Source organism: Centropristis striata, chromosome 3, assembly GCF_030273125.1.
Source record: "Centropristis striata isolate RG_2023a ecotype Rhode Island chromosome 3, C.striata_1.0, whole genome shotgun sequence".
NCBI lineage: Eukaryota > Metazoa > Chordata > Actinopteri > Perciformes > Serranidae > Centropristis > Centropristis striata.
In genome coordinates this window covers 15640986-15664684 of record NC_081519.1, presented here as the reverse complement: position 1 = coordinate 15664684, position 23699 = coordinate 15640986, and the positions used below count along the sequence as shown (strand labels likewise).

Here is a 23699-nt window from a genome sequence, read left to right as displayed (position 1 = left end):
GTGACTAACTGTCCTTGCCAGCGTTGGATGCAACAGCTTTTAGTGCCTCTCTTATTTAGCAGTAGACTAAAGATTAACTTTGGATATGATGTTGATGTGACTTCTGAAAACACCATTATCCTTTTTTTTTTGTTGGGATGAAGAGAAGGTTTCTACAAGGTTTTTAATCATCCTTCTCCCTGTACTCATTGCAGTCAGGTAGCGACACTCAAATGGAACTGAATAATAACTAGAAAACTTCTAAAGAAATTTTGTGTGAGGAGTAGTCGACCAAAAAAACATGGAAGAATAAATAGGAAGAAGTCCGGTGAATAGTTTATAGTGTGCTCTCTCAAGCACACTCAGTTATAAAGGATTCGACCTAAACATATACCAAGCTCAGTCTTTAGGAGTTCAGCAAATGCAAATGGCAATGCAGTAACAAAATGTATATTTGATCAGCGCTCTACTCTTACTTTCTCCAAACTAGCGTGCAGATCTTTTGGTATTACACTGAAGATGGACGAGTACCTCAAACAACCCCACCTCAAAAACTCTTAACTGTATCCTTCATAATAGAAATATCTGTTTGTCACTGTGTCATGGGTCTTGAGTTTTCTATGATACTTATGTCACTGGAAATCAAAGGTGTGCTTGAAAAATGTCATCCAAATCGCCTAATGTTTTTATGCATGATGAAGTCCACATCACAAGGAAATCTAATAACAGTACAGAACAACAGGAGATTTGCCGGCATCTTTGGTATCCCCCTAATAAAGAGAAATATTTGTTCATTGTCATCCCCAAAAAATGACATAAAATATCTGTGCTTGTTTGTTTTCATCACCGCTGTCACAACAACACTTGTCTGTACGGATCTTTTTTCAGGCACATATGAAAAAGCTAGATGCCCGGCTAAAGCAAAGAAACCGGATTGGGTTAATCTGGATCCTCTCATCACCCTTCAACTCTAAAATGAATATAAGCTTTTCATCTGATTACATATTTGATGTCGTAGGTCTTAAGAACTGAAGAGTTTAATAGAATTTAATGGGAATTGGGTTTTTTAACACATCTTTTAATATTACTTAATTGTAAAAGGCATGAAACTGGAGCTTGATTTACATGCTGTGTGTGGCAATTGATGCTAACATTGGCATTTCGGTGAACTTTTATTTTTCATCATTTATTTACAGAGGAAGGATAAGTTGAAAGCATACAGTAGGTTCTTTACATTTATTCACAGCTTGAGAACATACATTAAAAGATGGAAGCTACCAGTTGATTTATTTTGTATGAATCAGTATATTAGGACACAGAGCAATAATGGAGAGGAGCTAACACTGTGATCAGCATGTGCTCCTGCTGTGCGCAAGCTATAAAGAGAATAAAACATAAGCAACAGCTCAACATACATGATGTGGAGAATTAACTGCAATGGCAGACACAGAGGATTGACTGAATTAATGAGAAATGACTTGAACAAATAAGTGGCCTATTCCCCTACAGAGTTGTGCAGATGGATTTTGGAGGTTGCCGTAATGAACATTTAACCAAACTGAAAGGAAATGTAATGGAATATTTGAGCTTCTTCAGACCTTGAATGCTTAAACAACTTGATTCTTCTCATACATAACTGGAACATAGATTCATTGAATTAAAAAAAATTGTTATGTGTCAGAAACATTGGCCCTGTTTCCCAATAACGATTCAAATACCACCTGAGTTTCATAAAGACATACTGAAGCAAGTGCACGTACACAAGCACAAGCACCGCTAAGTGCTTCTCAAGGATGGCTGTCCGTGGTGCTGAAGATGATGCTGGATAACTTTAAAGTAATTTTCATAAATTAGCTTGCTGCTATAGTGAATGCTATTTTTCAAAAATTCAGTACAATGCAGACGAACTGTAAATGGCTCAATAAATGTTCTATACTAACTAAAGGCTGATGTGCAGTAAAAGGTCTGCAGCTTGTTGTTTGCTGCCCTATATAATTAATGTAACTATAGTGAAATCAGTTTAAAACCATAGTTTAAAACAGGAAACTTTGATTGATTTGCTGCAGAAGCAGATTTAGCTATGGCAATTTCTATAATTTTTGTGAATAGGTCATATCATCCTCTGTAAATGCTCTTTCTGAATCAAATGTGCTGTATATTAAAACATATATTTTTTGGTCTTTTTATACACCCAGAATAAAAAGAAAAGAGAGGCTAAAAATATATAATATATACCATCAGAAGGGTGGCATTTCAATCAGAAGAGATGAATTCATCAGGCAGGAAAAGAAAGAGGATATCACAACAGAAACTGTTTGATTAACTGTTAGCATCACAGGAAGTGAAGCTAACAGCATGATGGTGACATGTGAGTCAGTCCTTTAGGTAAAAAAAATACACCTGTTTCAGTTTGTAATACAGTCCAGGGCTCCTGTGAAATGTTTATATTCAACAATAGAGAGAGCTAAGGTCACAGAGAGAGCAGCGGACTAATGCAGTAGCATTGAGAGCTTTTAGGTTGTCACAGAGCAATTTAGTGGATCTCTAAAAGGTCATATATGTACAGTATTAACCCACACTGATATGGGTGCATACGGTGCGACTGAAGAGAAATGGGTGTATTTTGCAGCAACAAGACCTCATCATTGGATCCTTTCAGAAATAATAAAAGGCCAGGGCCAAATGTAGAGAGGGGCACTTTAGTGAGGCCACTGGGGACTTGGTTTATTAGTGTATTTGTGTCTGTGTGTGTGTGTGTGTGTGTGTGTGTGTGTGTGTGTGTGTGTGTGTGTGTGTGTGTCTGTGTGTGTGTGTGTGTGTGTGTATACTTCCTACATAGTGAGGACCGGTACACATTTTTAACCAACAGAGTGAGGACATTTTTGTTAAGTGAGGACATTTCTGGTCGTCAGACTTCAGAGTTCGGACTTTGTTTTAGGGTTAAGGTTACAATTAGGTTTATGTTAGGGTTAGGATTGGCCATTTAGTTGTGATGGTGAAGGTTAGGGTGAGGGTAAGGGGCTAGGGAATTCACTATTCCAATGTGGGCCCTCACAAAGAGAGAAGTACATGGATGTGTGCATGTGTGTGTGTGTGTGTGTGTGTGTGTGTGTGTGTGTGTGTGTGTGTGTGTGTGTGTGTGTGTGTGTGTGTTAAATGCGCCGGACAGCCGGTGATGGGTTGTGGGCAAATAATAGATAATAGGTATTACAATGATGAGAAAATGTATTTTTCTCTATACACATCTGCCCTGTAGATAGTGTGCAGATACAACAATTAGACCCACAGGTCGGAGCAGACAGGTCTCATGTCTCCTGTTTCTCCCTTTCATCCACCTATTGATCACTGAGCCTTGTGATGTGTAGTTCACTCCACTCACAAATACAACACCCAATTAAAAGAAGAACCCTGCTGTTCTGTGACCGAATTGTTCCCTCGCGTTTTTTTTATTTTTTATGGACCTTTACGTCAACAGCGTTCAAACTTGTTGTAAGCTTTGCACATAATTAGCTCTCTGTACAGGGGATGGAGACCTCCTTACTTATTTTTCCATTTCCCTTTGTCAAATGAGGTCGCAATTACTGCAATTAGAGTGCATACAACATATAGTGACCATATCTATTCCTGTTAGTCCAATATACCTCTTCTTTTAGCTCTGTTTTGGTATCCTCCAACTCCTGAGAGAAATGGCGGGCTATGTCTACTTTTTGATGCTGATAAGATGTGTACAGTATACAGTCGGTTTCCACAGCTCTTTGGCAATATTATTTTGAAGTAACTACTTGTGTTTACATTTAATCACTGAATCAATCACAACTCTAGACAAAAGCAGTAAATGGGGCCCCACCTCAGTCTTTTAATTAAAGTGGAAGCTGTCAAAAGTCAAACTTTTCTGTATTTTTATTGGCAGCTGCAGGGTTGAGGGTTATAATGTTTTAGTTTTAATTAAATGACCTGCAGGGCATTTAATTACCTCCAAACAAAGGCAAGATTAAAAATGCTGTTTCTCACCCAAAAGTGGTACCACTCTTTAAGCAATTGCAGTTTCAGTTTTACAGACTGTGGAAATATCTCATCTAGTGCCACACATTGTGTGGCACTAGATGAGATGAGGCACTAGGCGTGTCTCCCCGCCTGATGTCTGCCTGTACTAACGATGGTCCCCTCAGTAAACACATTCACTTTAATTACACTTCTCCATCCTGAGAATAACAATGTGATCACAAAATACTGTAATGACTCAAACCCCAAAAGCAGAAACAAACATTTTGAAGTGATCGAATGTCAAAAGCAACTAAATATAATATTCAATGAGTTATATCCAACCACAGAATATGAGCTTGCTCTGTAACTCATGGGTGGGCCATTTCATCTGAACTGATATGACTCTCTGGTAGCATATTTTTGTATGCATGTTTTTTAATATAACTAAAGTACAGGTGCATCTCAATACATTAGAATATGATGGAAAAGTTCATTTCCAGTAGTTCAAGTCTTTTAGCCCCAACCAAGTATTGAGTCATATAGATGGACAGACTTTTCAGAGGCCAACATTTCCATATTGAACATACTTTTTAAAATTGGTCTTTTATAATATTAAATATTTTTTGATACACTGAATTTAGGTGTCCATTAAATCTAAGCCATAATAATTATAATTAGAAGAAAATATAAATAAAATAAATTAAGACATGAAACATTTCATCTATGTGTAATAGATCTATATAATGTGTTATTTCTACTTTTTGAATTGGATTACTGACATGAATAAACTTTTCTATGATATTGTAATTTATTTAGATGCACCTGTAAATTAATTTGGTTTGTAACAAAAATGAGTAACCATAAAACCATTTACCCATCAGAACAAGGGTCTCCATATATATTGTACATCATACAATGTGGAAGTAAACACAGAGTCCAGTAAATAGATGACAAATGAAAAACAACTCTCAGCAATGAATAGACTCCGTAACGGGGTTTAGTACAACAATGCAGATCTATAAACGTGGGCCACTTTTGGCTCTGAAGCACTGTCTAAATGAATGTTTATTGATTTTCTAGTAGTGCTAACAAATGGAGAGAAATCAATGGTGCCTCTCCAAGCAGACTCACCAAAGCGGGAGCGTTGACCACAGAGAGGTTGTAGCCATAAATGAAAGACGAGCCCAGGGCACCAAAGAAGGCGGCGCTGAATAGACAGGCTGTGACCGGCGGCTGAAGAGAGAGCACACATAACAACAAAGGTTCATACTAAGCACACAAACATGAACATGTTAGAGGTCTTGTCAGTGACAGTTACATTGATAAGTCAGCACAGGATGTTGAAATAGAGGCCGAGGTATGTGGGCCAGAAAACTGGGTCATTCCATTCACTTTGACCTTGTCACTGCATGTAACATGTACACACAGCATGCGTGATCTGTTTCACATAGAATTTCATTGATTGATCAGATGTATTTCAAATGCAGATTTGGATATAACATGTAATTACATACATTTATTAAAATATATTTATGTGATTAAAATACAATAAAGCTGGAAGGCTTTTTCCCAATGGGGTACTCCGGTGTGACACTGAAAACATCAATTCAATCAGCACATAAGTAGTAGGTGGCAGACTAGCAATGTCATCATGCTCTTATTTTATAGGAAAAGTTACAACATTAAAAATGATATTTGCAACATGGTACTTGTACTACAAACATTTATTTTACACTCTGAACCCCCGAAATCTGCCAGTGGAATGGAAAAGCTGGAAAACATGTAATTGCCAAAAATACTTTGTTTATTATAGACAGAAAATGTATTTAAAAAAAAAAAAAAATAAAAAAAAAAAGCATTATCATTTGGATTACACCTTTCTGTCTGCCCTTAAGCGTACAAGCTTACAATTTTAGGCTTACAAGCTTAAAGTTGGGATATTTTCAAAATCACATTAGCTTACAAAATCAACCGATCAACCAGATCTCTTTTTTATTTCTTTTATACTGTGCTCCCCAGCAGAAACTATGAATGACTTGGCTGAGACCAATAGTCATGTGATAAAAATTCACTGAAACGTTGATCGAACTGCAGGCTGTTTACACAGAGCAGAGAGGAGAGGACAAGAGGGGTTAGAAGTACAGGTTGTAAAATGTAAATAGTTCAGTGTATAGAATTAAAAGGATCAAGATGTGAATGTGGGTGAACTTTTAATACAGCAGAAATCAATTTATTTTGAGCCGTTTTGTAGTTTGCTTAAAAAATGTTGTGATAATCTGGTATGCCAGGAGGTGGCAGCACATTCAAAATAACTTTATCTAGACCTACAGCTACTGTCTGGGGAGTTTGGCTGTCCAGAAAGGTAGCTTTTCTGGCTTAATGCTTTGATTTATCTTGTTGAGGGCTTTAAAGCCATATTCTCCACTGATAAAAAAAAATTCTAAAATGCAGTCAGAAAAGGTTATACTGTCATATGTAACTATTCAACTTTGACTCTTAAGCCCGGTGACCTTGCTGTTTCTATTTTATAACCAAAAAGAGTGGCTCAAGTTCCTCCTAAGTGTAGGAATATATTTCTATTAATGTTTCTATTTTCTAATATTATTTGCCACATATTTTACAGTCTTCACATTCAGTATTTCTGCCCACTTTTCTTTAAGTGCTTCCAATAAGGGAGAGCAAAGAAAAAACACTTGATGGAGAATGGCAAAGACATCTTCATACAAGGTCTTTTAATGGAGTAAGAACTAAACTATAATGTACAATATGCTGTAGCTGTCATCAAAACCATTGTGACTAAATGATCAACTAGAAAAAGTGAATGACTTTGCCAAGACACAGTTCTATTGTACGATTTAAAGATGCTGTGAATAGTACAGAAATAAATCAGAGGAAGACTTAAAGTGTAAAGTCCCACAGGCTGCTAACTGGACCCCATTATGCAGAAGAGCCAGACAGAAGAAAAACCATAATGCACATTTTGCTACTTAGACAGCCTCACCATTAAACAGGCTAAAATTATAAAGTTCTGTCCTATCAGTGGCACAAGAGAAAGGCCACAGTGTCATGAAATTGAACTCATTTATACTCTTGGGGACAATGACTGTGCTGAAATTGCATGGAACTGTGCCAATTAGATTATGAGATATCCTGTGTACAATTTTGACATTTAAGCCAGAATGGTGCTGAGTATTAATATAGTGGGTTCATACTCAGGGGAGCATAAATGTTTGAAGTTTGAGGGAATATGAATATCCATAATATCCACACATAATGGCCATGTGGTGGTCAGTATGTTGTTTCTTACTTTGAACTAAAGTATTGGATAGATGTCATAATCCCCACTCCTGAAACAAAAACATTGTGAATGCCTGTGCAATGTTATTAAAAATGATTAACGAACAAACGTCTGACTTTTACCCAGGAGATTGGGGCTCGTTTCCCATGTGAAAACAAAAGTAAACGGTGTGATTTAAACATTACTGAACATGCGTGCATCACGTTTTGTGCATCATGTTTTTTTTACGCAACTATGTAGTTTCAGATAGTCACAATGTCACCGTAAATACTTCACTTCTGGCATTTAGGCACATTCATTTACTTTTTAAACTGTCTTTTATAACGCCTAACCAGGAGTTTTTTTGCCCTAAACCTTGATCATTGGTTTTGTAGCCTAAATTCAACGAAAATGCAGCATTTTTTACAACCATGAACTTTACGTGTTTGTATAATGCAGGCAGCAACCTCTGGGTCTGATCAGTGAGGCAAACCAAGAAGTGCCTTAAGCTGCGTTCTACTGGGGGTGCTGACAAAGGTTGCAGAAACATTTCGGTCCATTAATTTCAATACAAAATGAGAAAACTTCTCACTTGATTTATTTCCTCAGAAATTTATATATGTATATATATATATATATATATATATATATATATATATATATATATATATATATATATATATATATATATATATATTATATATATATATTCACTTAATGAGACTTTATTTGAGCGTTTTGCTCATTAAAAATATCTTGTTCAGCGTTTGGTTGGACATTCATTTTTCTGAGGTATACATTTTGTTTTTGTTTTTTGCTAGCCAAAAAGTCGAGGTGTAGAGAGGTGTGTAGTCAGTGATCAGTTCCCTCTTGCTCCTCAACAGTCCAAATATGTTCTGACCCCATATTGGAAACAAGATGCCGGCACAAGATGGCAAAGAGTGTAACGATGAACTCGATGCTTCGAACGGGCAGTCCACAAACCAACGGGTGATGTCGTGGTGACTACGTCCATTATTTATACAATCTATGGTATAATGACTTTTAATGACTATTTTTAGAACGTTACACTCCGTTCCGCTCCGCTCTATACCACAGACCGTGAAATGCTCGTATAGGTTGTTATGGGTGGTATTGACAAACGGCCTATTCTGTCGTTTAGGTTGGAGATCTTGTTGCGACAATGCTAAACAATGATAAATATTTAAATTAGCATGTTAGCTTTGTCATGGTGAGCACATTAGCACCTCACAGAGCTACTGCATGCACAATCTTAGTGTTATTACACAATAAAAAAAAATTATTAAAAAACAATATATTATTTTATTTTCTGGACAAAATGTGAGTGAGGTTGGATTATTAAGACTGCCTGACAAACCAACACTGTTAGGAGAAGAAAAAAGAATGAATGTATGCACAGCATCAACATACACACCAGGTCTGAGTGATATGGAGAAAATCAAATATCACAATACTGTTGAACAAATACCTCAGTATCGATAGAGATAGAGAAATATTTACACAATGATATTTCTGGCAAAAAATCATCAGTAAGTGGGTAAAGAATAGAGCAGCTAGTCTTTACGGTGCAGGCTATAAAAGCAGGGACATACAAGATTGAATTTAAACAAAATTACTTGGTTTGATTTTTTGGGGGGGTTACGTACATTTGTTATGCAACTTAAATTATGTACATAAGTTACAGGAAGTCAGTGTTGACTTGGGACACAGGGGGTAAAAGTCCCCTGTTCGTCACCATGACCTCTCTACACAGACTTTGAAAAGAAACATATTTGCATTGCCTCAAAAACAAACATAATCCATTAGAAAATGTATTTCCCTCAAAAACCGAGAATGCAGTGTTATTGTATGGAGCAGGACTGAGCAACAGCCTGGAGGCACAGCTACCTGATCCAGCATGTGGGGATAAGACACAGCAGGAGTGATCAGAGGAAGAGTTAGAAAGGAGAGGGTGGTGGGGTGGGGATAAGGCTAGAAGGAGACGGTGAATGAAAATCAAAGGATCCAGGTGTTATCTGCTAAAATGTTGTGAAGGAAAGCAAAAGAAGGTGCAGTTCATTCAAAGTGTCTTCCTGTTCACTTATTCAGATTTGTGATCAGATGAGACTGCAGCTATCAGCAATAAGTGATTAAATTTCAAGTGTTAAAAAACTAAATTAGGTACTTATGGCCATGAGCAGGCTTTGTATGGTGGTTTAGCATATGGCCTGCTCTGTAAAGCCTATAAAATTTGATTTGATCTGATAAATTACTTCCTGAAGATTCAAAGTAAAAGGAAGCACATTAGTACAAAAAGAAATGTCTTTATCAGGATGGAAACAAGAACCAACTGAGCAAAAGCAAGATGAATATGACAGTGAAGAAAACATGTTCGTTATTTTTAACAGCTTGTCTTTATTTATCTCTAAAAATGAGTAAACTTGGAAGCAACACACTAACAGCGCCTGGGGAGTAGTACTATGTAGGAGGTGTGAAATCCACGTTGTCTCGGCTCATATATACCCTTTATTCCATTATACAAGCTCACTGATACAATCAGGCTTACAATATGCTGCAATATGTATCCCAGTAGAGCTCTCCCCTGTGGAATCTTCCTTACATTTGCATACATGTCACCACTTATGCAACGGCATCACCTTCACCACACTCGTTCTGCATAATAATTGACTCCCAAGAGTTGTCTTCAAATTTGATCTTCTAGAATTTAAAAATATCATCGCCAAGAGTATGCTGTCGATAGGCTAAAAGGTCCCGATTTCAAAGGTTTGCAATGAAGTGCTGTAGAAAAAAAAAATCAACAACACCTTTGCTATGCAGGACCAAGCCTTCATGGATAAATGTAGGAGGTTATTTACCAGTCGATCAGCCTCACAATGGCTGTTTTTGTAGCACGCCAAGCTTCACTGTTTTAGCCTGTATATCATCTACAGAGCAGTAAGGGTACATTTCCTGCAATCTGAGGCTCAAATGGAAAAACAAACATTGTTGAAATCTGCACACACTGATTGCTAAACTAAGCACAAACACAAGTAGAAATCTGTTTCTGGGGCTGCACATAATATCATAACAATCAGCCAGTCAGAGCTGACTTTAAGTGATACACTATACAATTACTTTTCATTACTCATGCACAGATGATTCCCCACAATACTGCTCCCCATGCTCAGTCAACCCAGTCAAACATGGTTCAGGAATATAATTATATACAATATTACATCCTGTATTCTTTTTCCTGTACAATCTTTTTGCTGCCAACACACACATAACTTCACAGATACAGTTTTCTCATTAGTTTATATAATGATCTACACAAGCAAATTTGTAACAGTAAGAAAAAGTCATATCAAAATACATATTATTTTGCTTCCAATCACCCATGTGCTCAGTTAAGCAATCACTTTGTGAGCCTTGCACATGTGCATGGACTTCCACATTATTACTATTTTTAAATCTTCTATCATGTGACCCTTTAAAGGGGCTCCATGCATGTGAAGGGGTTAAGGAGAGAAGTTGCTGTCTTAACTTGAAAGTATCTTATGGAGAAAAAAATCCTCACACATCTCACACATGCATTTCTTACATGACAGTTTATGCATCATTGCATCTTATTCATCATACTCTTGAATATAAACCTGTCTGATTACATTTAAATGTACGTGTTAGTGCTGATTCTTAGGGAAAATAACCCTTTGTCAAGAAAACCAAAAGATGAGACAACAATGAGAGTACCAGGTACCACTTACACCAGCAATAATAAAACCTGACTGTTGTTTTCAGGAGCTTGTGGTGAAAAGACAGGGCAGTAATTGAACAGATGAAGCTGTATAGAAACAATTCTGCTGGGACTTTGCTCAGCTGGCAAAACTCAAAGCTGCTGTCCAGGATAAGGCTTTGAAAGATTAGAAACCAATTATCTTTGAGTGTTTATTGTTCAGCAGTAGGAGGCTGTCAATAACCCGCCATTGCCTGGGCAACTATCAAAGCTGTAACTCCATGTTTTTCATGAAATTTTCATTAATGTTTCGCAAACATTTTCTTATTTGAGACTTGATTATTTTTTCCAATTATATAGTTGTTTCTTTAAAATAATTTTAATTTAACAAAGAAAAATGGTCTTTTAAATTAAGTAAACAATAATTGTATACTTTAATTGACATCAGTTATGTTAATTAAGAACCATGCCAATATTTAGTGATTCGTCACACAAAAACAGGCCTGTTTTTTGTTGTATTAAAGTTTGGGGTTTTTTTAGGCCCTTTTTTTGGCTCTTTTTTTGTGTTATTGGATTGTTCAGCCAAAGGTTAACAAAACAGGGGCGAGAGGAATTGAATGACACCCAGCAGATGGCCGAAGGTCAGGATCAAACCCAGGCCACCGCAGTGAGAACTCAGCCTCAGCACACTGGGTTCACACTGTACCAAGTGAGCCTTCATTACATACCATAACCCAGTGTGTTCTGTGTGTTATTTTATATCCACTACTGAAGATACGCCCACGTTTTCTTTCCAGTTTCTGTGTGTGCACACAACCCTGCAGTCTCGTGAACTTTTTATGGACTGGTGGGGCGTTTGCAGATGCTGATTAGGATCAACTGGCATGCACTTTCAACTTACAAGGAAAGGAGAATAGAATTCCCCAATATAAAAACACAGGTACAGTTCTGCAGTTTAAGAAAACTTCATGAATCTGACATAGACTTTTCTTAGGATCTTTCTTAAGAACACATTGAAGCAAAAACTTGGAGCATATTGTTGAATGAGGCCTATCAACTTGATTACACATGGGACACAGACACCGGTCTCCTGGGCCACTGCAGAACCCCAGCAGAAGAGCTTTTACCTACACACACTATAGTGCAAGTTTTGATGGCTGATTTTGATGTTTTTACAGAATTTATTATAGCACTTAGACCTGATTTATAATCAATAAAAGATATGGTTATCAAACAGTGAAGATGGCCTCTGGTTCATCAGCAGATTAAAACCTCACAAACCCACAACAGGACTGTTATATGTTAATATGTACATTACAAAGTTCATGTACATATTTACTGAAGTGCAGTTTGCTCATCCTGTTACGACTTCCATCATAACTTATAACTAATACATGACATAACAGGCAGAAAATGTCATGTCAAATATGACAAAACACTGTGAGCTTGGCCATTGTGTGTTCAGTGAGGTAATGACACTAACCTGTCCAGAGGTCTTCTCAGACTCCTTCATCTTGTTGTCTGCTGGCTGGTCCTTCTGTGGTTGGTCCATCCTAACGTTTCAGCAATCTTAAATAAGAAAGTCAACCATATTAGACATCAAGCTCATATGGGAAACCCATACAAGGACAAGACATGTTTCACAACAAAGAGGGGGAAGTGGAATTTATTATAGAAACTACTGAGTGAAACATCTGCTAGAAAGGAAATAGCAGTGCCTCAATATGCTGACATGCACATGCAGACTTGCACATATAGGACCCTGGTACAAAACGTTACAGGATTATAGCTCAAAACTTGGTCACAAGTTTGGGATTTACCCGTAAGACAAATGCATCAAGTCAAATCACCAATTCCAACATGAAAAAAAACATTTGTCATATAAAAGTTTGAAGTATTGGATTTGCACCCAAAAAACAAGCATAGATTTGCACTGCAATACAGAATAGATTACCACAAAGATGGCAGTATATAGCATATTAAAAGCTAGAGACTACCACCTTGTGGTCATAAAGACAATATATGAAATTACCAAAAACATTGGTAGAATTAAATGTTTTATGCCCTTTGTGTGTGTGTGTGTGTGTGTGTGTGTGTGTGTGTGTGTGTGTGTGTGTGTGTGTGTGTGTGTGTGCGCGCGGGGGGGCATTGTAATAAACTGATTGGAGTCAGTGGCCTGTACTACTGCTGATTTCCACTTCTGCCAAATCATTTAATAGCATTCGGTCAGCTCCAGAATGTGAATGAGTTGCTAATTGAATGACTGGAATAACAAGCAACATGACTCTGTGTCCTGAGGTGCAGGATTAAAAGCCACAGCTGTGAACTGCATTCACAAGAATCACTCAAGGCATTCCCTTACTATAACTATTTGATTAATGCTTTGATTTGTGCCAGTCATTCTAATACCAGTTAAAACTGAATTGCTATTTCTATTCCTCAGTACAGTACATTAGGAACACATGGTTCATTTTAACAATTTGTCCTCACTACTGAGCCTCCACAGTCACCAAATGTGTTATACTTGAGTAGGAATTTGTATCCTTGACTTTAAAATGCAGACAATTTGGTTGTGTATGAAAGCCACTTTAATCCTCTGTTTAGGGTATCTATAGTCTGACGACTGTATTTGAGAACATAGCAGAAAATAAAGGTTCATTCAAGTGCAGCAGAAGAGTCAACTGTGAGCTGTCGTTTATCTAATATGCAGAGTGGGCTGGTTGGTTATCAGGAACTGTTGCTGTTGACTTTGGGGTACTTTTTTTCTATGATCAGTCCATTACCCTGATGTTACCTCTAAGGATCTCTGACCTTGCTTGGGGAATGGAAAGGCTTGTTTACACTGCCACTCCCAGGTGATCACCGAGTATGATTATTGAAACTAAGTTAAAAACCCACAATAGAAGCTTTTTTTTTAGCTAGTCGCATTGGTTGACAATTTCCTTTTTCTGTGCATTGAATGATTTATTCTCCTATGTGTTTCAAAATGACAACTAAGTGTAAGATTCTGAACAGCTCTGACGCTGCAGCACAGATGGCTCTGAAAATATTTTAGCTCGCTCCTTAGGGAGAATAGCTTGGAGTTGCAGCAACTGTATCAAAGCATCTATTGAATGTTCACAAACCACTGCTGCAGTACAATCCACCTGTCCTCTTCTGAACTTTTCAGAGCCATTTTTTATCTGTTAGATTAATGAAGTACATTTTCAGTGGACTACTCCTTCAGTGGCACAACCTATCACAACAATCAACCCAACAATGAAGACAAAAACTGACTGGACAACAACTAAATCCAAGTTACTACTGTTCTTTTATGCAACTGGATGTTTATTACATGATTTATGTAATAGAGAGCAACAAATCCCTAATTCGAATAATCAAACTTATGTCCAAAGCAGTTTACTGTGTTCTAGCACAATGCATTGCACAAGATCAAACTCGTGCAGTGCACAAACTTGAGTTTGGACAGCTAAAACTCATAAACTGATAAGCTGATAAGATATGAGACAATATGTTTTAGCTGGAATGGATGATCAATAAAACACTGAACTATTGTCAACCCAACAATACACTTCAACTGTACACTATTATTACATTATTAGATAATGGTTGGCAGATGGTTATAGTTAGTGATGATGAGAAATGTACTGTATTTGCAGTCACAATCATGCTCAACTACCCTAACACAATAAAGCAAGCTGTTTAAAACATTCTAACAACTAGTAACTTGCAAGAGCCTTCAAATACAAAATATACATACATCCCACATGTATAAAAATAACAGTTTAAAGAAGAAGCATCAGCCCTCTTCACTTAACTCCCACAGCTCTGTGGATAATATCCAAGAATATAGTTTGTTAGAATACCAGCAGACCATGACAATGAGGATAAGAATAAATGCCACATTTCTCACAAGACTGAATGAGAAAACTTACCAACGGTGAATCTGTGTATCCACTGCTTTCAGCGTGACTAATGACATAACATTACCAGACAGATAGTGACAAAGACACTGAGGAATTATTAACTTTGAGTAGTCCCTCCCTTTTCCTCAGTCATGACCTGGCTCTGAGAATCATGGCAATAAAGGGAGTCCACACCATGTACATTGGTTTCAACAATTCTTAATTTAATCAAATTAAACCAAATTAGGCCAAATTAAACAATCATAAAGGATTTGAAGTTATGGAGTCTGTAGAAGCAGTGTAGGGTGTGCATGAGTGAGAAGTGTGAGTGTGCAAGTGTTGATAGTGTGGAACAAAGGCAAAGAGCAACCTAAAGCATCGAGCTAAACCAAGCTAAACCAACACTTACTGGGGACATAGGAGCCCAGAACAGGGCAGAGCCGCAGAGTGACTAGAAAGGAGAAAGCACCTGGCTGCAGCGGCATAAATACTCTAATCCAAAATAATATAATGGAAGACACTTGCAGACAGTGAAACCACACCCAGAAAAGGGGAGGAAGAAATAGACTACACCCAGGAGAGGAGGAGGAAGGGACACTTGCCACATGGGGCATCACAGCCTCTATGTCACTTTTTTTTTTTACTATAATTGTCAGGTGCATTACACTGCAGGGCAGAGGCACACACAACAGAAGCACTGCTCTCCTGAGGAAAACAAGAACCTCTGTCCTACTTTAATAACAATTGTACGAAACATAACTTGTTACACTAATGAGGGCATTATGTAAGCAATTAATCAAGTTTAATTAATTTGCAAAAATGTACTTACTCCTGCTTACAGAGCCAAGCGTGGCTTTGATATTAAAAAATAGCATCATTAATAATAATAATGATAATAATAATAATAATACATTGAATTTATATAGCACTTTTCTAGACACTCAAAGAAGCTTAACAGGGAATAAATATAAAAATAAAAAAAATGATTTTTATTTTTAAAAGGTAGATTTACTTGGTAAAGTCATCAGAAATGTTCTATGCACACTTTAATAGCATATGATATTAAAGAGCAACTAAAAATCCCCTGTGACACTCATTCTCCTGCCCTGGTTGTGATGGTTTGTTTTCGTTGTTGATAGTTTGTTCTCCCTTGTTTTTTTATCCTTTTAGTTTTGTTGCAGGCACATTGTCCGTGGTGTGAGCATTGCAGTTTTATTTTAGTTTTGTTTTTCTTCTAATATGCACACTACAACATTTACACACCATATCTTCTCTCATGCACACCCTACACCACTGATTTAACTGATTATCAGGCCCCATGATTTGTTTATATTTAGTTTAAACATTTAATTAATTTGCTGTTTCTGTTAATAAATTACTTTTGGAGGGAGTAGCTGAGAGGCTTGGTTAGTTAGTTACTTAGTTGGTTTGGTTAGAAAGGTGCATTCATGTTAACTCTGATATTAACCGGAATGCTATAGCAGGCTTAAAACTAAATATATAAACACAATGAAAAGCTGTCTCCTTTGAGTGTCTTTTAGTACATCCAGATTCTGAACAAACATTTGTATATGACCAAAATGAATCAACTTTCATGAACTGAAAACACAGGCAGGAAAAGGGTCAAAAACACAGAAAAAATTAATTGGTATTTAAATGAACAACGTCAGGGTAGCAACTTGTCAATAACAAGGTCGCCAAGCCCTAAAATATACTTTGCTTTATTGTTTATTTTACTTTTAAATGGGACCATGTTTTTACAAAATGAACATCATGCTGGATTAAGGAACTCTTGAAACTAATGACTGAGACTATAAACCCATTAGGAAAATGTTTGTAGAGAAGGAGAAGTAGGGTCATTTTGTCATAGACCTATATGGAATCTGACTTCTTTTTTTTAGCCAGCAGAATGCAGGTTTAAGACACTTATGCATTGTGTTAGAATAATTTGATTATTCTGTTTCTTTTTTCTGTCTCTCTTTCTGTCTCTGTTGTCTGTCTCTGTGCGTGACAAAGGTCATTATCAAATGCATGCGTACGTGTGTGTGCTCTCTCTCTCTCTATGCATTGATATATTAATCATGCAATATGATTTTGATTCAATGATTATGTTTGTGTGTTAATATTGGTTTAGAAACTGTGATTACTTTGAATACATATATTCCATTTGCTTAAACTGATTAAGATTCTATAATCTGTGTCTCCAAATTATATCTGTAAGACATAACAAGGCAGGAGGTTTTGTTGAATGCTTTGCAGAACAGGACAGGTCAGGACACAGTGTGAAGGGCAGAGATGATTGTTGCCCGGTGACATGACGTGTCCCTGTATCGATTAAAACTGACGAATCGGCGGATCAAGGAGGCGGCACTTCCTGGAAGAAATCTACCTTCATGATTTGTAAATCTGTAGAGGATAAATAATGGGTTCGAGGGAAAGGAGAGGGGTTCAGACTTCACAATCTGAAACCCGTCTTTGTGTATCAGGGACATGTAGAGTGAACCCCAGTCTCTGTAACTGTACATTTCTTGACGTATTGTAATAAAATTATGTTAAACTGAGAACTTGGTCGTCTCCTGCTCATCATACCCCATCAAACGATCTGCGCAGAGAAATATGCGAGGATTTTCGGTTGGTGTCAGATAATTCCATTTTCAAGGTTTCCTCTATTAGCTATTTTTCTAACATTGGCTTCACTTTTCAGACACATGGGTCTCCATCTTGAACAAAGCACATTTCCAACCCGAGGAGGCTGTAAAGGGCAGAAGTCAGAGGGTCACATGGCGTCATTTCATTGGGCTTTAGCACATGTGATAAGGGGTTACAGCCGATGATAATAGAAAGAAAGTGATTTCCACTCAGGTACTTTTTGGCCTGACAGAACCAAGCTGTTCTATGATTTTGCGCCACCTATTGAGGTTTTTGAGCCCGATTTTACACCTGTTGTACCCCAATTTGAGCCCTTGTTTTATTCTCTTTTTAGCCCAGTCACACCCAGGAGGTGAAAGAGACTGATTTTCAACCACAGCTGCAGTTAACAATCAAACCCCAGTCAACATTGTCTACAGACAGTTTATTTAAGCTAGACAGTTGCAACCTCAACAAATTTGAGAAAAGTAAAAGACAGCTTTACTTTGTGTTACTCTGTTATGAATGGAAATTAAGAATAAAAAGGGAAAAGTTGAAGCCTCAGGCTGGAAAGATACAACAAGCAGTCTGTTCTGTTTTGCTCCGAAGTTTCAAATCACAGAAGTCGAAATCTAGACTCTAAGCCTCATCATGTCAAATACTACTCCAGTGACATCGAAACAAGCTCACTGTAGTTTACAATGGGTCTTTTACAGGAGCCAAGAAGGATAATTCAAGCCATGAAACTATTTGAAATTTAGAGAGATTTTAAAATGAACAGCTGAGACCAAATCAGGGCACAAACCAGGTTGAATGTGTATAGTCTGCCAGGCAAATAATCAATAGTCATGCTAAAAACTCTGTTAGTCTCAAGGCTGTACTTAACAGAGATGAATGCTAATGTCAGCGTGCTAATATACTCTCACTGACAGAAGTGCTGATGCTCAGATACAAAGTTCAGCATGTTCAACATAGTGTAGTGTGTCATTAGCTTATTAGTACTAAACCCAAAGTAAAACATTGACATAAACACCAAAGTCATAAGGATTCATCCTCTGGGAACCATGAATGTCCAAACACAACTTAGTGCCAATTAATTGAGTAAATGTTGATATAGTGCCACCACATAAAAAAGGTTCAACAAAATATGTTGCAGAAGATATTAACAGAGTATTTATTTTCTGTATGTATTACTAGTTAGTTTCCTTTCTAAATTTTACAAATCAGTTATTCCAAAGCAAAATACTCGAGAAACAAAATCAATTACCAAGACAAGCACTTAAGTATTATATATGATTCATAGATATTACAGCTGCTGATATTTTAATAAACACAAAGGTAAATGTTTTAAATCTGCCTCTAATCATATCAGATACAGTGCTCACTGTAGTAAACTTAACACAACACCTTTCATTGGTCTCTCTTTCATAGCCTACCATTACTATCACTATTTAAATTAATTTTTATTTTAACACAAGTAGTGCCATCTATTTTCTGCCTTTTACTGCACAATGGCACTCAGTAAAACTTGATGAAGGACAGTTTGACGGGGTATTGTGAAGAATTAAACCCCTTAAAACAGAGCAGAGGGTCAGTCACAGGCCAGATGTGGCCGAGTTAAGTAAAAAAGCAAACAAACAAAAAAACAGTACTATTTGGGGAGAAGACACTTCTTTTAGAAAGTCTCTCATAACATCTTGAGTCATATTTTTATAAGTTATTATAGTAATGTTGTAATTATCTTTAAAATCATCACAACTGCAACTCTGTTTGCTCAAAATTTAGTTAAAAAATAAAACCTCATGATACAATTAAATCTTGTGTGGTCTGGATCGTATTAAACAATGGAAAACAATGTTTTGTGGCAACAAGCACTCTTCTGCTGTCAGACATCAAGACAAGTTGGAGCAAGGGTCGTCACAGTCACTATGTAAGAGTAATAATAATAATAATAATAATAATAATAATACATTCAATTTTTATAGCGCTTTTAAAGGTACTCAAAGAGTAAGGAAATCCTGGTACTTACCTTGAATACTGTTTGGATACATCATAGCAGTGAGTCAGAGTTGAAATTGTAAAGTTTGAATCCTGATTTACAGGAATCATATTGGAAGAAAAGTTCTGTTTCTCATAAGAACAATGGAGAGTGCCCTTCCAGCATAGCCATGCTCCATTGTGCAGCAGCATTCCTTGCAGCACCCCCCACCCCCTACCAATCAACACAACTGGCCAATGTCCAAAGACGTCCCAAGATCACAGCATCAGCAGGATGTAGTATAATCTATTGTTGAGACAGGCAACACGTGCTGGATAAACATGTAGCGTTGAATGCTAATTTCCTGACAAATGGAGCAACAGCCAACATTCTAGGCGAAGAGGAAGAACAAAAAGTTTCTGCTACTGGTGGATCTGTTGCAGACAAACCGCAGTTTGTTACATAAAAGCAGCACAAGAGCTTCAATCCCCTAAAAAAAACCTCTCCTCGGGCTGATTCTTCACTGATCAATGGGCGCTTTATTCTCCCTTGGCTTCACATTAATTATATTGTTGAAAATACTGCCTGCCAGCTATCTATATTACAAACATGTGAGCCACATTTCTGCCACGTGGAAAGAAACTGCCCAACTGTATCGTGAAAAGAAGTAAAGCACACGACAGAGTTTGTCAAACTGCAGATGATTGAGCAAGTGGAACGTGTGTATGAGGCTTGTGCTAGGGACTGCCATGGGGAAGAGATACAGCCACGTAATGAAAGCCAGGCTTGTAAGATGAACACTCCCTTAGGGACATCTTTCCTCAGCCCTGGAGTCTAGGTAACAGAAGGATTAGGTTGCCCAGGGTGTGGATAGACATTTCAGTGGGAAAGGAATCCATGCAGACCGAACCTTTGAAAGTATTACATAAATTACCAAAAAAGGTTAAATTTATATGTATTTATATTTCAATTTCACACATACATTTTGAACAAGATTAAAAAATATAGCAGACATGATCTTGATGAACATTTATTTTTAAACCCCTTTAAGATTTTAAGATTTTTCAGATGTTTATTCTCTTTAGGATGCTGTAGCAGACTCACTTTTAAGGCTAGATACTGATATCATGTGAAACAAAAATACCTCATATCATGATATCTTGTAGGGAATATTGAAGATTAATGACGCTTTCAGACGTTGTACACCACTTCTATGTGACATCTACTGTTGACCTGCTATCTCCCCCTAAAAATCCACCAATTCCTTGTTCAATTTAGTGGAAAGCTAAGGGGTTAAACTGCATATTTCCAAAACTATGCAGACTGCATTATTACAGCTTCTGCATATGCTCCTCTGACCTGTTATGCACAGCTAAAGACTACTCAATAATATAATATTAATAATAGTATTATTATTATTATTGTTATTACAGCATTGCATATTCGTAGTCTGTTGTCATTTCATACAACACTATCCACTCTGTAACCTTTACTGTCACTCTACTATTGATTCTGCCAGCAATGCAAAGTTTTTTCACAGCTCTTGTCCTAGATTTGTGTTATCTTACAGATCACTTTTTTCTGCCGATGTGCATGGCCCCTAAAACTGATGTCAGCAGCTGCGTTAAACATTGACTTTCCCACTGAGTCATTGCCACTCACAGAGAAACATTTGTTATTCTGCAACTCTGAACACAACACTTACTGTGATGAGCAGAAAAATCAAAATACCACAAACATGCACTTGGTATAGCAGGATTATTCAAAAAGGGAAAAGGGAAAAAAATACACATTTAAAGAAGAAAACTTACCAACCACACAGAAAACTCTCGTCCACACAAAATTCTTGCGATCCCACTACCAAAGTAACTGCAGGCATATAATTAAAGAAACACCATTATCACATGAGAACTAGCTGGCTAACTTAATTTACTGTGTTGCTGGACTTGAACCAAAAGGGGCTGGAGCCACAGTGTAGACCGCTGCTAAAGGAGGCAACCTTTCTTTCTCATCAGTAAATCATCTACGCTGTGCATTTTGCCTTTAGAAGTTAATAAATGATTTAAATGTATTCTCCAAAATCTTTTTTTTTTTAATGCAGTCCAAGGAATAACAATCAAATTGGTCTGTGCATTTAGGCAAAAATTGATCAAAATGGTAATGGTTTATAAATGTAAACAATTGCTTCACCCGTTCTTGCAAATTATCTCTCCATTTATATTTTTCAAGTTTGGAAAAACCAAATAAGAAGTTTCCAACATAATGCATTACTACTGCCATATGAAATCCCTGTACATGTAGTTTTGGTAATTTCCATGTCAAAACAATTAAAACCCTTGAAATGTTTACATGCAGTTCCTTTATAATCTGAGAAATGTTGTGACTGTAAAAGTTTGCCAACCCTGTCATGTCCCTTTGAGATACACTAAAAACAGACAGAGGTCAGGCTGAAATAGGGTTTCTCAGTTCTTTTAGCTAACATTCACGGTATTTTTCACCTCAGTGTTGCACTTTCAAACCATTTACATTTAACAACTACAAGGGTCGACGTTCCACATACCTTTTTATCTTTCCTTACACGTCTCTCTGACAAACCCAGCTGAACTTTTCCATTCCAACAGCAACTGTTTACTGTTTGACCCACTAACCTGTGGTGGTGTGTGCAGAGGAATGGCTCCTCTGTTAACCCTCATCAGGGTCCTTACGGTAGCAAACTGTGTGCATAAACATTGTGAAAGAAATACGGTCCTCCTGATTATTTTTCCATGTAGCCGTTTCCCCAGATATTTTATACACCCCACTATTCCCTGGAGCAACAGGGCTGTAAAGAAACTGGACTTGAGAATACACTTTTTTGGTCCTCTTTCCTCTTTCTGTCAATCTAGAGAACCAAGAAAAGTTAGTGCTAGAGGAAACATAAAAAAGACATACTTTGGCTATTGTTAACCTCTGTGGTCTGCTTATATAATTACATCTCGTATTCTGCACTTTTATACCTCTGTAAACTATATGACCTCAATTAAAGTCATGATTTTTTGTTTTTACTGCATTAATAATTAATCTGGGACCACATAAGTGAAGGTAAGATACTTCTCTCACTCATCTCTGCTTGATTAGCCAGTTTACAATACAAGGAGGCAGATCAGATGGAGACATTGATAAACCTGGGTTGAACATTATCATTTCAATTACATAATGGCTTACTGAGTCACAGGGAAATCCTGCTTTGTTTCTTTAGTAGCGCCTATACTGTCAGCTCCTGGTAATAATACATAATGGCACATGTCAAACGGAGGCCACTCGGAGAGCAGAGTGAAAGTGGGCAGAGGATTTAAATGGAATACACCTGTCCTTGGACATTTTCAGTCCAAACTATCATGGATCGAGCTTAATGCTATTTTGTTTTTTGCCATTTAAGTCTAAACAGACATAATTATGGCAGTATGTCCCTGTTTTTATTTTATTCTATATATTTCTATGCCATGCAATTACAGCTTATTGTAAAGCACTTTGCATGTGAAAGGTGTTATGTAAATATTATTACTGCTAAACAGAAACACCAGCAGAATCATTTCGATGAGGCTTGGCAAATAGCTGCACTAGGTTAGGATTTGGAAAATTTGTGTTTGTGCTCTGTACCATGATTATCATAACTGATACTGCTATGGGTATGACACCTTGCAAAAAAGCATTTTTCCTTGTGTTTACAGCTAAACAGTACAATTTTCTGAATAAATATTTAAATAATAAATGTATTAAATTTTTTTTGCAGCAAAATATCATGCTATAATGTAGGTTTAAAGAAACTTTTTGCATAGATTAAATGCTTAGATAAATAGATTAAATGTATTTAGTTCTATTTATTCTTTGTATGTAATCAACCAGTTCTGCAGCCCCACCATGTATGCATTGACTTGCATATTAACCGATAGTTGCAATGCATTGATTGATCCACGGGTTGATCTAACCAAATTCATTTCAGATCTTCAGACAAATGGATTGGGATTCCCGAGGGAAAGTGTTGAGGGCAAGTGAACAAGGGCATGCTGAACAAAGGAGTTTTTCTACCCTGCACCTCTCAGTGTTTGCATGGATGTAGAGAGACCCCTACTGGTGTCATCACTGTGTGCCTTAACACCAGGAAATGGTAATGAAGATCTCAACTATAAAATCTTCGCAATCTGAAAAAGCAGAAAGAGTGCATGAAAGGGAAAA

At 37.1% G+C, this 23699-nt stretch overlaps 1 protein-coding gene across 3 annotated transcripts in view; it reads right to left on the bottom strand.

Moving 5' to 3' along the window:
- The window catches only part of slc2a9l2 (solute carrier family 2 member 9, like 2), a 122898-nt gene extending 100756 nt beyond the window's left edge, over positions 1-22142 (bottom strand). Inside the window, exons 1-3 of one of the 3 annotated variants that reach the window (XM_059328582.1) lie at positions 22045-22142; positions 12457-12542; positions 5095-5196 (exon numbers count right to left, since the gene is read on the bottom strand). In XM_059328582.1, the coding sequence (XP_059184565.1) occupies positions 5095-5196; positions 12457-12525 (171 nt within the window). In that variant the 5' untranslated portion in view covers positions 12526-12542; positions 22045-22142. Of the gene's footprint in view, positions 1-5094; positions 5197-12456; positions 12543-14908; positions 14952-21295; positions 21349-22044 lie in introns of those variants that run through there. The other 2 variants (XM_059328583.1, XM_059328581.1) reach the window with 2 other exon arrangements.
- Between the last annotated feature and the right edge of the window lie 1557 nt (positions 22143-23699).